Source organism: Platichthys flesus, chromosome 12 (assembly GCF_949316205.1).
Source record: "Platichthys flesus chromosome 12, fPlaFle2.1, whole genome shotgun sequence".
Lineage (NCBI taxonomy): Eukaryota > Metazoa > Chordata > Actinopteri > Pleuronectiformes > Pleuronectidae > Platichthys > Platichthys flesus.
The window spans coordinates 22,349,704-22,366,192 of record NC_084956.1 but is presented as its reverse complement, the minus strand read 5'-3'; the positions used below and the strand labels follow the sequence as shown (position 1 = coordinate 22,366,192).

General features: G+C 37.1%; 1 protein-coding gene across 1 annotated transcript in view; it reads left to right on the top strand.

Annotated features, from left to right (window-relative positions):
* col13a1 (collagen, type XIII, alpha 1) overlaps window positions 1-11,201 on the top strand; it is a 54,293-nt gene extending 43,092 nt beyond the window's left edge. Inside the window, exons 38-40 of the mRNA XM_062400353.1 lie at window positions 631-717; window positions 3,676-3,714; window positions 7,573-11,201. Coding sequence (XP_062256337.1) covers window positions 631-717; window positions 3,676-3,714; window positions 7,573-7,605 — 159 coding nt within the window. The 3' untranslated portion in view covers window positions 7,606-11,201. The remainder of the gene's footprint in view (window positions 1-630; window positions 718-3,675; window positions 3,715-7,572) is intronic.
* The last annotated feature ends 5,288 nt before the right edge of the window (window positions 11,202-16,489 follow it).

Here is a 16,489-nt window from a genome sequence, read left to right as displayed (position 1 = left end):
CCATATATACAGTAGAACTCACATCTATATACAGACATTGATGTGTAAAATTTGTTGAGTTGCCCTTTGAAGACAAAATTAGTACATTTCCTTTTTCTTTGAAAAGGAGGCAAAAAAACGTCTTAGTTCGGTTAGGGAACCTCTGTTATTATGAAGCCATGATTAGAAAAATAACCTGGCCAAGTGTTTGAGTGTACTTAATGGTAATTTTTGGCCATAATCCTTTGCTCATTTTCATGTACAAAAATGTGTCATCAGGTTATCTTCCATGTTAAAATAAAACTATGAGAGTATACATAACAACCATCTTATTTCTGCTCTTACTGTAGAGTAGGCTGTAGGGAGTCTTTGGAAATCTTTGAATGATGCCTGCTTACCAACTACGCTGGCTTTTAAAACTACCCTTCCCTAACTACCTCTACTTACCTTCCCACTCCACTACATTTATTAAAATCACAATTTCCTTAAAAAAATCCAAAAAGATCAAACCCATTATTTAACTAATGATGAGACTTATTTTGTATATTGTCTTAATAAATGTATGTGAAAGCAAAAAACTAAGATTTGCTTCATGTGTGGCTTAAAATCAGGAGGACTAAAGTTTTTCTTTTTTTAATAAACTGTTTGCAGGGAGAGAGGGGCAAGAAAGGCAACAGGGGGGCCAAAGGGGATAAGGGAGACCAAGGAGCACCTGGATTAGATGCCCCCTGTCCGTTGGTATGTCAGTAGCTTCATGTGTAGCCAAGAGGCAAAGGGAAGGATAACTATTTTCGAATACAATATTGTAATGGAATAGCACTTCAGTTTCCCTGAAGGTTTGTATTTGGTAGTCATCTTCCTTTTGGCTCTGGTATTCAATGTTTCTAATCAATCCCAGGAAGAGTTTGGTCCAGATCTTGGGAGATGTGTGTCTGAATTGAAATAAAAAATTCTTAGCTTAACGAGAGATTGTATAATACATTTGAAAACTCAATTACTTCAATGGATCACAGACCACAACTCTGCCTGGGTAGCTTCTTTTTTTTGCAGGAGTGAGACGGACAGGAATCTACTGCCAATAGGTATCAAAATGTACCAAAGCATTTTGTCTCAAATGTCATCCTCCCTCCTGTTACTGTGACCTTTACATTAAAGAATATGTGACAAGGTAGAAACAACAAAAATAGACTTTTGCAAGGTCTCAACTCATCTCAGTGAGCCTAGTTCCTGTCAGGCTCAGGCTGCCTGCATGTTTAGGAAACTTGGCTCCAGCTACTCAGCAGAACGGAAGCGGAGATCCTCCTTCCATCGAGCAGGGGAGGACAAACACTCCCTGCTGCACTTGAGCTGCCTCCTTTTTTTAAATGGTTGATTTCACAAACAGGGTTTCCGAGGCTTTAAAGGGGAGAAAGGTGAACCAGGTTTGCCAGGCCTGGACGGGCTGGATGCCCCTTGCCCTGTGGTATGGTGCTCTTTCTTTCCCTTCACTTTCCCAGCATGCCTCTAGCTATCTCTAACCACACTCCTGCATGATGGCACTCAGATATTGCACTGTAAACTCACAGAGAACATGCACATGTGAATCAAATTTAATTTATTTTAGTCAACTGACCTGGTAACAAGCCAGAACTTTTCCAAAATGACCTCCACAACTGACTTCTTATAGATATATATATATATATATATAGAACTAACATGAGCAAGCATTTCCCACATACAAGAACACATACTAATTTGACACAACCTTTCCATCACTATATATATATATATATATATATATATATATATATTAACTTCAAATGCAGATCAGGGAATGTGACTAATATCAATATCACAATTACATTACCAGAAATAATCATTATATACTAATATAGAGCCTTGAAATGTCTGTATTAAGAATACTAGAGCTTTTTAATATAAACCCTTGCATGGAGCACCAATTTATACCATCTTCGAGGCAACATTATATCATTGATGATGAAAGCAATGGGACCAAGATAAATCTATTTGGACAAAGAGTTTTAATCTGGAAGACATCGCTGAAACATTGTTCCTTTCATCTAGATTTCATGTCTAGACCTTTAACCTTAAAATATCAGGTAAAATAAAGCAACACTGAATTGTTTTCCTGATAATATTGTTGTTACAGACATAAGGACTGCTTGGATTTTAGAGCTAATAGCTTTTGTGAATGAATGAAGCATTGCATTTAGGAACTGCAGTGGAGATATGGTGAGGGTATAAGGTAAATTAATATGACACCAGAGCCAGGGGTTTGAATCTAAAAATTCAGCCTGGGGCTTGGATTAGATTAGAGAAAGTAGATTGTGGACTTTCTGCAATAAATCAGACCATGATAATTCCCAAACATATTCAAATTGAGCCTTGATATAGCCATAATACTGCAGTCACAACAGTTGGACGGTGGTCTGCAAGATAGGATGTACTCAAAGAAACCAAATATGTTGTGACTAGACTAGATAATACTAAAATAGAATAGAAAATGTAATCTGGTAACAATGAGCTTTCAAATGAGTTGTATATGCTTGGGATAACAGCAGACGGGACAGGTAGGTGTTTAGATTTGGTACTGAAAGGTACAGTACCTTGGTCATGGTTCTTAAGTCTGGTAATGAAAAAAGGAATCGACAATCAAGTCTCTTTAATATGTGTATTTATCTGTACAGGTAAGGTTTCTGTCCAACTTCATCATCCTCATCAAATTGTCCATTTAAGTGTGAAACCTCAGAAAGTGTAAGGCATCAGCTAGCTCTGAAACAACAGTGTCAACCTCCTGCTCTGTGGAGAATCATACAGAAATGTCTCTTATATGACACAATCCAAAGGGATTTCTATATAGGCTGCTGATTGTCTTGGTTTTGTTCTCAGTTTTTTTGTTGTATCTAAGTCATAATAATGAAATATTTGTTTACAATATGGTATAGAGGGCTTGGGGGATTCACTGGTTCTGGAAGTAAAGGGTTCATGTTATCTTATTTTTCAGGTTCCTTTAAATATATATGTATATTTATATATATGTAAATGAACACAATGTTACTTTTTTTTTTTTTTTGCTTCAATCCTTTCAACCTTGACGCAGACTGAACAATGTTCCAGTGCTGCTTGAACTCTAATGGAATGCAAAGAGTCACAAAAGTTACCCACCAAGGAAAATGTCTCATAGCATTGTGCCAATGAAAATTAACATCATGGTTCCATAATTTCTGATCAGAGCGGAGCTAAAAAAAAAAACTGTTATTACTGCCGAGCCTTACTATATTAGTGGGGGTTAGGGTGGCTACTGACTTGAACATCCTCACATAAGCATTAAAGAGAATCCACCAAATTTCTTAAAAATAACTAAGGACATGACATTGTTCATATCCACAATGATAGCTACAACCCACATGTAAGCATTTTGAGTAGAAAATCATATCACAAGAAGTAACAACAAAATGTGTTTCCATGTTGAATGGTCTGATTTGGGCACAGACCTACAGTAAAAAAACATGACCTGATAGAACACAAGTACTTCCAAAACCTTGGTTTCTGAAATTACTCTCACCACTTTGCCACTCAACAAAAGAGAATTGTACACTGGTTTTATTAGTATTAGCTTCAAACTTGCATGATAATATTGTTCATCTCTGTAGCGCACACTATTTTTTATTCAACATCTTGTTTTGATTCTTCCAGGGGGACGATGGCTTACCTGTACCAGGATGCTGGAATAAAGTAAGTTAGAGAGCTTGACACTGTTGTTGCTTGCCGCCGTTGCAGCTCACACGCTGTGTGCAAACTTCACCATGAACTTGTTTGAACTAACATTTGATGACATTTTGACATTCGCCTTTTGCTCTTTTTCTTGCAGTGACAATAACTTTGGAATGGCTGATGTGATTGTACATAGGATATTTATTTTTTTACTTTATCTCTATTCTGTTAAACGTGGAAAAATGTTTTTAAAAAATCCTAAAAATATATGGCAAAGTTTTTGTACAGATTGTTTAAAACGTATGCTAATGTTTGCGTATTCAATTTTTATACCTATGCATTATTTTAATATTGGATAAGTAAAAATGATAATGTTGCAACATATGCATGATATTTGTGCATAATGTGAGTGATAATGCTTATTAACTTATTGCATTATGTTGTTTTGTTCTATTGTAATAGACCATGCTGCACTGAGTTGTGGGGCTGGAAAGATTATGTGTTAGCAAGTCTTAGTTGAACTCTCCTCTTTGTGATGAAGTCTTAAAAACATTGACAAGCGGTGCATTTACACTTGTTTCAAATTTCGTTAATATAGACAGAGTGACAGAAAGCTCTTTAAAGTCTGCACTTTGAATTTTTGGTCATGTGCTCATATTGTACCGATTAAAATGCAGATTTATCAGACATATCAGATTTAAGGGTGTCAGACAACATTGGTCCTCCTCCATGTTAGTTTTTCTCTGAAATTACATTCACACACTCCAGTTGAGAATGGACCAAAATGTTGTTTATCCCAATTTTCTGTGAGATTCCAAGTCTCTGGAAATCTAGTGTGAAAGTGAAAGAATGATCTAGTGTTTGCATTCTGACATAGGATCATTTAAATTGGTCATATGGTCTCTTTACATTATTTGATGGTTGAGCCCTGTGATCAACAAAAAGCATTACAATTAGAGAAGTCCTAAATATCACTGTATACATCGATGTATCATGCTATTAGCTTACAAGCTGAAATCAAGTGGAAAAAGAAACTGAAACTTTCATCTGAGAGGTGAAGGAAATAACAAAAGTAATTGATATTGTCTTATTCTTTTTCCATTTCACTGCCTTTGCTAATTTTTTGCTCATTTGTGTTGAGCCAAACAAAAATGCAATAATATTGGCTATATTCTGTTAAAAAATGAGTAATAATAATAATAAAATGAAAAGGATTAATTAAACAAAAATAATTTCAGGAATACATATGATAGGACTTTCAGTATATATAAAGTACATGAGGTAATTCAATTTAAGGTTTATTTGCTGTGGCATTTTAAATGGTGAGTTCTGATAGCTGTGATTATGGACTGAATCTTTCAACAGGCATTATATCCAAACCACACTGTCCACGCTGGTGGGCTAATCATTATGGGACAGCCTTAAATTCTGTGTCTAAGGTCTGATGGCTCAGTATCAACAAGTATTGCAGACGATCAAAGTTTGCTGTTAACGTTTTGTGTCATGGAGGAGGGTGTCAATCAAGACGTCTTAACCATTTGAAGCTTTAAAGTCTTAGTTGTATAGCAGGAAAGCGACGGCTCTATTTATCTAATCTTCTTGTACCCATATTCCCTCTAGTTTCAGGTCACTGAAAATAATTTTGCCAAATATTTCGGGCCATTTCCTGCTTTACAATTGTCAGGCTCTATGTATTAACTGTTGGTTGTGTTTGCTCATCTGCCTTCTAATCTGAGGCAAAGTAGAGCCCATATGGTTGGATGAAAATATTGCTGCTCACCCTCAAGGCATACTGCTGCAATTGTCACATTTTCTCATCCGTTTATGAAGAAAGCTGTAACCTGCCTGGACTATGGAGATTTTTTAAATCAAGAACTAGAACATTTTATCCACATGAGTTGTTTATGGTGTGACTGTACTCGTTAAGCTAACCTCAGTAACGTTACCAAGTGAATTTGTGTTGAAGAAGAAATGGATGGACTGACCAGAGTGAAGCTTGATCCATTACGTGCTGCTGCTCTTTGACAAACATTTAATTTGTGTGTCGCTTTGCCTGGGTTTGATTGTCTACAGCCATGGGAGATTTGTTTTAAGCTTTGACAGTAATTAATCCATCATGTGCTGCAGGTGCTGCACAGTACCTCCCATTAACTCCTGCCTTAGTCTTCAGATGGCATACCTAAATCTAGATTTGCTCTGAAATGTTCCAAATGTTTATGGTGTTTAAAGTGACAATTAAATATAAATTTCTGAAGCTTTTGGTTTTGTTCTCAAAAAAGGTTTTAAATCTGCCCACTTATGGAGACAAGATATTTTCACAAGATTAATTAAATTAAGTACAGTGTAATAGAGTATGAATATAATTAATGAAAACAATTAATTGCTTTAAAACATTTCAGAAATTGATCAGTAAATGTTATATGGCTGCTCTCATTCATTTTGGTGTAAATCAAGGGTTTGGAATTAAACCTGTGTTGTCTGGAACTAAACCATAATCTTTAAAATAAAATTGTAGGTGTCCCTGATAATAGTGCTTGGTGAGTGTATTGATGAATGCAGTATCTCAAGTGCACCATCTGAAAGACGGATATAATATAGAAAAGAACTTACAGAGTCAAGTAAGGCTAATAGAAAAATATTCAAAACCAAATTGTAACAGAGTTATTGTTGGGGTAAAATACTAGCATACATATCTACAGAATAATCCGGCTATACCTTATACAAGATGCACCATATTGTTAGAGTTGTAAATCTCTTACTCAGACAATCTTAGATCAAATCTCTTCACGACACTACAGAATGACACTGGTACAGTGTTACAAATCCTTCCTGTCTCATTTTTAAAAATAAGAGCCGTGGGCTTTGAAAAGGATGGTCTCTGTGCACTAATTCCCTTCAGAATCTCAATGCTACTTCGAAAATGTTCATAATGAGCATCACATCTCTATTTTGGTCATGTACAACAATTTTCCTCAAAATAAGATCATTTTAATGTCGATGTGAGGAAATTAGGTAGATTTTTACTTGATCAATCTAAATAGTAAAGTGCTGATCATCTCTGCTAACCCTGTTTGAATTGAAACTGAACTGTGTGTGCACACAGCATGGTTTGTATAACATGAAATTACTTTAGCTTTTCTAGTGAGGTTTAAGATGTCCAGTGCACTCCAGAGGCCTTGTTAGGTCGGGGCAGTAAAAAGGTCATTCCATTATCTATGGGGCTCAACAACTCATATTGATTATGCTCAACAATATTCATTTAATTCTTTGATTTTTAAAGACTTGACCTTACTGTATTAGGTGCCTTGATATAATGTATTTTATAATTTGGCGCCATACAAAAAAAATTCAATAGATTGAACAAAGCTTACCTACCATGACTATTAACAGTACTGCATACACAGAGGCAGGAACAAATACCTGTAGAAAGCAGGATTTGTGGTTAGTGAGGTAACGTCGGGTTTAACTCTGGGTTATGTCAGAGTTATCAAGCCAATGTGTAGAAAAGCACTACTTAATAAGCAGTCACTTCTCAGACTTCAACATTTGTATATCCGGTGGAGCCTAGAACACAGATTGTGAGAACGTCTCCTAGAGCAAGAGTCACAAGGCCACTTGTCATCATTGTATTTCTTTTCCATGTTGTAGCCATTTAAGTGCTTTTCTATTTAGTGGCCAACACAATAATCTAATATTTTCAATACAAGCTTGAAAACAAACCATGCCGGTGGTTCTAGGTATTGGAATTGACTGTTAGAGTTAGATAATGCAGTAGTAAGGTTGAGGGTAGAGTGAGGCTTTTCAGGTTAAGGAACTCTGGATATAAATCCCTTTTTCATCTGATGTGATTAATCTGTATATGTCCACATATATTTAAAGGGTCAACATCCTTTCCAACTGGCTAAGAAGTAGGGCTACCCAAGACTGACCCGAGAAGACACAGAGAGGAAACTTGAAGACATTCTGAGATATCTTTGAGTTTTTAACCTAATCTGGAGTTGGCATTTTCAACGTTTTTCCAGGAGGCTGGACCCAGGGCCAGTGATGTTGGAAGCTTCAGTGGCAGCAATGAGCATTTTAACTTCAAAAAGAGTGAAAAGTACAAGCCAGTTAGTCATTGAAGGCTCTCAGGACAGGACAAACATCACAAGCCATGGAGAGATGCAGTACCTACTGATGTGTTGCTGATGACTACTTACACATAGATCTATAAAACTCTAGTGAAAGTCATGGACACTTTAGCCGTTTGTTGTGTTTCCAATTGTGACATCAATACTGCAACTGTGTTCAAGAATTCAGAGCAGCTCACAGAGCAGAGAGATGCCATGTGTTTTCATGAAAAACCAAAAAAACACGGAAAAAAAAACTAAGGGAGACCCTCTTGATGATTCCTTCATGACACTGCCTTTTTTTTAATCCCATTACCTGCAGCTATTACATTTTATTTGAATGATTGTGCAGTATAGGAAATATCAGCTTTGACATCAGGTCTGGTCATATATGAGATATAGTTATATATATTTTACTCTACAATTGAGGTGTTTAGGGACACCACGATTCAATGATGTAATTGTAAGTATTGTACAATATAAGACAAAGGATTGTATGTATAAAAGTACTCTGTCTTTGTAAATAGATTGCATTGATGAAACATAGATTTTACATACAGAGGGAATACAAAGGTCAGTATTCATGTGTTGATTATATCATAGTTATAACTATCTGCAATTATGGTTTTTGAAAAAAACATTTTGGCTTTGTGTAAACCAACACTTTGTAAGTCCGCAAATTCTACATTTGCATGCTGCATATCCAGGCTCTCTAACATGCTACGAGATATACTGCATGTAAATATACATCTTTCGACTCAAAAACTTTAATCAGATGATGGCAGATAATGTATTGCTTTGTCACCAATGATGTGAATTTATCTTTGGTTAATTCAAAAAAGTTGCTTGTTACAGCAGTGACTACATGCAAATATTAAAAATGCCATTCATCTGTGTTGAAAATCAAAATAATGACTATGCTGTTTCAAATCAAATATCCAGAAGCATTCCTTATGTCATATTGACAGCTGCCTTTTAAACAGACCGGGGTCAAAATGATGTTTCATTTTTATTTATTTGTTGGTTTGTATTCTATTAATTTTCTTGAGTAATTGCAAAATGTAAGAAAATGTTTAAGAGTGTCACTGTCTCAAAAGGTGCATGTGTTGTTTCAAAACATTGTTTAGTGGGTGAGATTTGCCTGTTACAAAATGTTTAAATTTAAATCAATAGTTGTACTATGTGTGAATGGAATCTTCATAACAAATTACAGGATGCAAATTATGATTTATTATTGGAGTGACTAGAGATTTTAATTCTAAAAAGGAATCTTTGATGTCTGAGAGCTCAGAGTGCTGTAACTTTAGAAAACAAGAGCAAAAAAGGAAAACATAACATCATAGTTCTGACGTGTTTTCTCTATTTAATTGTTTTGTGTAAATAATTGAAATTTCTCCATTGGATCACATTGTCCATCTTGTATTTGTATTTAAAAGTAATACAGTGTCCTGAGCTCACTTGGACACACACAAAGGTTACTGGTAATAGCATTAGATTTTTCAGTTGTTTGATAGTTTAAGTTACCATTAAAAAAAAAAAATTCCCCATCAGGCAATGTAACACACAGCAACTCATTTATTTAATAGATACTCATAGATTGTGGTCCTTACAGATCTGGTTGTTGTAAGAAAACTGTTGTTTTCATCTTCAACATTTTACACCTTGAAGTTATTTAGTTTCTGCCTCTATATTTCACATTTATTTTTTGCACAAATATGAAACTAACAAATTTCTTTCAAAGTGAGAACAAGTTGTACATTTCCCATATTTACTTGGTTTGCCTTGCCACAACTTATCTCTATCTTTAAGCCATAGAATAGCAACAGAGTCGCCTTTATATGAGCAAAGGGTTACAGAATTTATGGTTTATATATTATATACAAGTGTAAGTTTTGATCCATCCACCAAAAGTCGTTTCTGGACATAATACAGTTAGTACACATATAGTCTTTGGTTTTGTGTCAAATGTGAAGCTGTATCTGCGCAACATGTCGTTGCTGTGACTCTTTCACTTGATGAGCTTGTTAAGCCATTGAGATGGACATTAGAATGATAAACAGACAGCAATTTATTTTTCTTAATTTTTTGACATCAAGTTTATAACTAAAAATAGTATAATATAATAGTACTAGTACTATTAGCATTGATCTGTCCCAACTCACATAGATTAAAAATAAAGACGGCTGACATGTCCTCCCACTGAAGACATGAAAACAAAAATATCATGGATGCCAGTGCTGCCATCTGACACTGTTGACTTAAATGGGAGCCCATGGCTGTGCACTAACGGTTATTAATCAGTACTACACCATATCAAAGTCCACACTTGATGTTTTATCAAATTTTTATAGCATACATTTTTTATGATAAAATAACGACAACGTTTATCATGCCACAAACCACTTGAATATACACCAGGAGAGCTCCCTTAAATACAGACATCTTTGGAAAACTATGTATTTAATGTGTATTCTGAATTTATGGTTTGGTCCATGACCTGTCTTCTAACTTGTATGGGTAGAGTTTATGATCTATACTGTAGCAGGACATTAAGTGGTAATCAAGATATTTTGGCATGTCTTCCATTTACCTTAACCGAATCCTAACAAGAGCAGTGAAAGAGGGAAAGTGTTTCACTCAGGTATGGAACACTCTTCAAGTGAAAAATTACCAGTCTCTACTTTGGATTTGCAGGATCAGTTGCACAATATTTTTGTTTTGTTTTGACTAACACTGTCAGCATTTAGATTTGCAACCAAACAAAGATAAAGTTGGAAATAAAGTGTACATAACCACTGTTCAACACCCTGCTTTATTTTGCTAAAAAGGAAATATTCTATGTATAATTATTTTTGATGTGAATCTCTGTACTATCAATTTAGAACAGTATTTGAGGATGGGAAAGTGGGCATTATACAGAACTTGCATGTTATTGTTTAGCCTGTATTAAGCACTATTATTTACATTTTGTTTTCATCTTTTTTTTCTTTATATTGGAATGTTAGATTAACTTGACATTTGAGGATTTTCTCTGGATAGTCTAAAGAAATCTGATAGCCGAGTGACCTTTGTGCCAATTTCTATGCTAACACCACCTTGAATTGATATTTGTAAGATTGTTTTCCGTGATTCAGTATGACTTCCAACCACAGGTAAGGAATTTATTGCAGCCAACATGCTGCAACCTACCCCTGTTATTTAAGTGTGGTGTCGCAATGAGATAAGGTAATGAAATTGTTTTGTGCTTTCCAAAAGAATTTATCTTTATTTTTTATAATCCAAACAATGGCAGCTGTTGTTACTGATTGCCGAACAGATTCACTGCTAAGTACAATTAAAGTATTTCAGCAATTTGTCACTGACTCAGAATAAAGAAACCAAATTGCAATGCAAGTGAAATTAAGTTTCTATGGTTTTGTACACAATGGTTTGCATGCAGGTGTGTTTTATTGTTTGATTTATAGGGTTTTGACTGCAGTACCTGCAGTCAAAACTTTTGTGCCTTAAAGTAAAAAAATTTGTTTTGTGTGGCTCAACCAAAAAAAGATTGTTTCAAATCAAATCAAATGTCCTTTTATTGTCCCATGGGAAATTTGTTTTGGGCCAAAGTGCTGCAGAGCAGCTGCAGAACAATACATATTACACCATATCAGGCAAGACCCAGAATAAAAGTGAGATGAATATTGCACCTGCCCTAAAACACTTAAAAGGAAAAACACTAAAAGAATATCGACAGATAAGAAACTGAAACTTGCATTAGAATTTAACCGAGGTGTGAAAAATGTTAGACAGTTGCAAGGGTTATTAGATGCATGACCGAGTCAATGCATCTCCTTCAGTAGTATCATGGACGTTGGTATGAACGAGAGCTTGAGGGGGTTGGTCTGCCTGATTGTAACCTGACGAATTCCGGGATAAGAATGTGTGACAGGTCATTAATGATCCTGTGTGCTAGTCTGACCACATAACCTCTGTAAAGATGGTCTGAAGGAAAGGATAGTATTTTTTTTCCATCACCTTCATAGCCGTTTTGACTATGCTCTAAATTTTTGACCTTGGCTGAACTATGAGAGTTCCGTACCAGGCTGTCCTTCCTTATCTAATTATGCTTTCAAGCACTGCAGAATAAAATTTGGACATGACGTCGGTGCTCACACCGAACAGTCTAAGTAGGAAGTGAAGCCTTTGTGCTAGCTTCCCACACAGAAAGTCTACATACCCACTACATTTAAGAGTAGTCTTAGTACGGGAATGCCCAGATATTTAAATGTTTTGGTGCCTAAATTCCAACAAGAGGTGTCTTTTTTTTATGTTATCCTTAAGCGCACTCCTTATTGCAAGCATGAAGACATAGGTCAGTTTCCGCTTCTCATATAGGTCATCTGATGTTAGGAACAAACACTTCTGTGTATTGTGTAAACTGGATTTGACCGTTTATATTGGTAAAGTTGGGACTACTTTTACCTATTTTTTCTACTTCTGGGAAGTGTAATTTAAGTACATCTTTTACAGGCGATGTAGTGCCTCAGGGATGTCTTTTGGGAAAGACTCTGTTCTAAGAGAGGTGCTGAACTTCATGGTTACTACTCTGAGAAAGCCGTTTGACCATCAACCTGGAGAACCTAGCCAGGAATAGCTGTTTTCCTGTTGTCTGGGCTGCCACTGCTGTAGTTCTGGAAGCAATAGTCAAAGCATAATGCTGAGAAATAACCATCTGTCCTTTGCAAGGTTAAGGACCTCTAATCCCCCCAGAGAACTCAAGAGCTCTGTCACTCTTTGTGGAGGACATTTCCACCAGGCAGTCTTTAAAAAAAACCTTTACCTTTTCTTTGGCTCTTACCATTGTCAAGTGGCACCATTCAGATTTGAAGGAGTGACCAAAGTTCTTGGGTCATACAAAATAAAACAGATGTCCTGGAACAATTTTAAATCGATTGAGATTACAAGGAAAGGGAAGGAACCATCCCAGGAGATCAAGACAGCTGCCTTTACTGTTGATGTATGTGAGGAGATGAAGCAGTGGAATCTGTGTTTCACTTGTACCCCTGTGTCCTTGGCACTGCAACCATGTAATCAATCAATCAATCAAATTTTATTTGTATAGCCCATATTCACGAATCACAATTTGTCTCATAGGGCTTTAACATGGTGTGACATCCTCTGTCCTTAACCCTCAAGAAGAGTCAGGAAAAACTACTAAAAACCCTTTTAACAGGGTCAAAATATGTGTAAACTAAGAGAGAGCCACATGTTTGCAATAGATGTCATATAATGACCTGGATAGGATTCTATTCCAGCTGACTAGGGATGGAAGTGGCACAGCTGCTTATGGTACTCACCTTTCTGAGAAATATAGGGATGATTATAACCCTACATATCATATAAACATCTCCAAACGCTCATAGTGGAACAGCCAGTTGTCTTAGTTAAGGATGCAGGCCCTTCAAATGCAGTCTGGCTTCATGTTGCGAAAGTCTATGCCACCAGTATGTAACAGCTGGTGGCAGCTACACAATAATATTCCATACAACATTGTACCACAGGCACAGAAACCAACTCCGCCTTGTTTTAGGCAAAATTCTCCATGACTTCTGGAAACAACCATGTCTTTCTTCGTGTAACTTTACATCGGTGATTCAGACAAAGGAGTTCTTGGACTTCTAATGGCAAACTGCCACCTGATTCCTTTTGATAACAACTTGGATATTTGCCCAGCTAAAGAAACCTTAGCAGTAGAAGGATAACAGTAGGAGGTGCTTAGGGGTAACAGACACATTATGATCAAGCCAGTCGACAAGGGTAGGGGAGTTGAGGGACATAGATGTGATGGCCAGAGAACAATATGTGAGGGGTACAGGCAGTTGAATTACAACTATTGGTATGCAAAGTATGAATGAAATAAAAAAACAAACACATTCAGGTACAGTAGAGCAAGCTCGTTTTACAAATTGATAAAGACCCAGCACAAATACCCTCCTGGCAGACTAATTGTGTGCAACAGTGAAACCTACTATGAGAGTTCCGACACCACAGCAGCTACTTGATGCTTGCAATGTGATTCTCCTGGAAGCTGTACAGTTCCTCAGGTATTTGAGGGCCAGTTCCTCTTTGGACTGCTGTATCTGCATTTTCCTTTAAAGCCCCATCTCAGTACATCAGGGGCTCGTTTCCAATGTGATTTCTCACTGGAATTGAAGTGAGCCTTTGGAAGTAACAAAGAAAAGGCACTGTGCTGAGAAGAAAAACAGTTGCTCTTGTACCTGTATTGGGCCAGTTGTCCATCACTAATGATATGTAGAGTGGTGGGTGTAACATCTGCCTATAGCATCCTACAATGCAGGCTCCATGTATGCCCCTAGACCACAGGGACGGCTGTGGCTGAGGAGTAGAGTGGTTGTCCTCCAACCTGAAGTTCGGCAGTCCTACCCCAGTCTGACCCATCTGCATGCCGAAGTGTCCTTGAGCAAGATGCTGAACCCCGAATGTCCCCCCCTAGAATAACAAAGTGCTGTGAATAGATGCACTGTTTGAATGTGTGTGTGAACGGGTCAATGTAAAACTGTACTGTTAAGCGCTTTGAGTGGTCTTCAAGACTAGAAAAGTGCTATATATATACAAAACCATTTACCATTTACATTTATGGCACTCATGATCTTTGTATAAGTCCTCGTCAGTTTGGCTCATCCTCTCACAGTGCCGGCATTTATCGTGGGATCTGGAAGAAAGAACAGCGTTTAATTTGAGACGCTCAGCTGCTTTGTATCGCCTGGCCACCATTGGCTTGATTTCGTTTGTGGAAGCGAAACCTCTCTGCTCTCATGATTGGTTTCCGGGCAAACTGGGCTTGTAATGCTCAAAACCTTGAATATTTGTTGCCAAATGCTTATCTGAGTCATTTATACCATGACTCCTGCCATTATGCGTCTGACTGGACTTGCTACAGATCATAGCTCGCTAACTTAGTGTTGAAGCGTGGATATTCAGCTTGTATGTGAGGAATAGTGTCCAGACTTACACCTCATCTCCAGTTTGTGTCGTGTTTTCCACCTAATGCTTATGTGCAGAGGTAATCTGCGACTGGGAAAATGTCTGTTTAAGTGATCAAACTCTTATATTCTGTCTCAACAAAACACAGGTACAGACGCACATGCCAAGTTTTAGCGTAATGTATACCAAATAACCCTCTGCTCAAAAGCAGTAAATACATCAGAATAATAGTACTACAAAAGTCTTAAGTACACATCTGTCTCCCTCAGGAGTCAGACCTAATGCTCAACAGCAAGTGGTGTCAATGTGGCTTCAAAAGGCTAACTCTAGTGTGCACAGACTAATCTCCATCATCTGACATATGGTGAGAGTATGTGTATACTACCTCAACCCTGACGAACAAATAGCTTTCAGTCCAACAGCTGTTAAAAAGAGTGTAAGAAGACCACTTAGCACGAAAAGTGACAATATGCACAGTTCAGGGGAATAAAACAACTTCTCACGTAATCCTACTGCTGCCACAGATGTAACGTGTAGGCTCAATACCTCATTCACAAACAGTGCGTGATCAGTGCATATGAAGGATTGACTCACAAATCTGGGATTCATCAATATATTTAGAACTTGCTCAGACCATGCGTACGCACAAATGAAGGCCTGGCTGTCCTAGAATATGTAAACACACACCCTTTTAACCATAAGAATAATATGTTAAAACAAAATAATGAACTGAACACAAACTGCTAATCACATTTGTCATGACTCCAGATCACAACTGACTGTGTTACGTCTTGTGTTGTTTCGCGGGTTTAAACATGTGTCTCATAAGCTATAGAGCATCAAACAAACACAAAGTACACGTCAGTCCTGTACTTATCCTAATAACTTGTGTTCAGTGATGGTGTTTATTGTTTATTTATTTAAGTGTAAAGTTAGCGCTGGTCAAAAAGGGAGAGATGACAGACACGTGACAGGCACATGACACAGGACGAACACCTTTATTATGCGTCTGTCCTGGTCCTGAAGCAGCTGATTTTATAATTATTCAGCGGAGTCCACGTCCATGTTGCTATGCATCTAATAACAGGAAAATTTCCCCAGCTCTGGAGCTCTTATTTTACAGATTTTCTTCATTTCTCGTGGCATCTATTTGACTTCTTTCCGTCCTGGGACAGGGATCCCTCACAAGTGGCTCTCACTGAGGTTTCTACATACTTTTTCCCCTGTTAAGAGGTTTATTTTTTTATTTTTACCTACTCTTGTTGAGGGTTAAGGACAGAGGATGCCACACCTTGTTAAAGCCCTATGAGACAAATACTGATTTTTAAATATGGGCTATACAAATACAATTTGATTTGATTCTATCAAGGCCTGCCTGATACATGCTAAATCTTGCATAGTTTCACATCTGTGCTTTTGTGTGTTTTTTGTTTGCAAGCAAACTGCCAGGAACTAACAGGCTAAAGCAATGATTGATGGATGTGAGGTAAAAAAAACTGGCCCTCATCTAATACGTAATTTATATACATTTCACAAGTTAAGAAGATTTTACTTGATTAAACTCAGGTCAATATGTGTTAGTATTATTATATTGTTATGATTAACGGGTAAATGGTCTATATCGGGGTGTCCAAACTTTTTATCCCGAGGGCCACGTACAGAAAAAAATTCGAAGGTCTGGGCCACGCACACCGCCACAC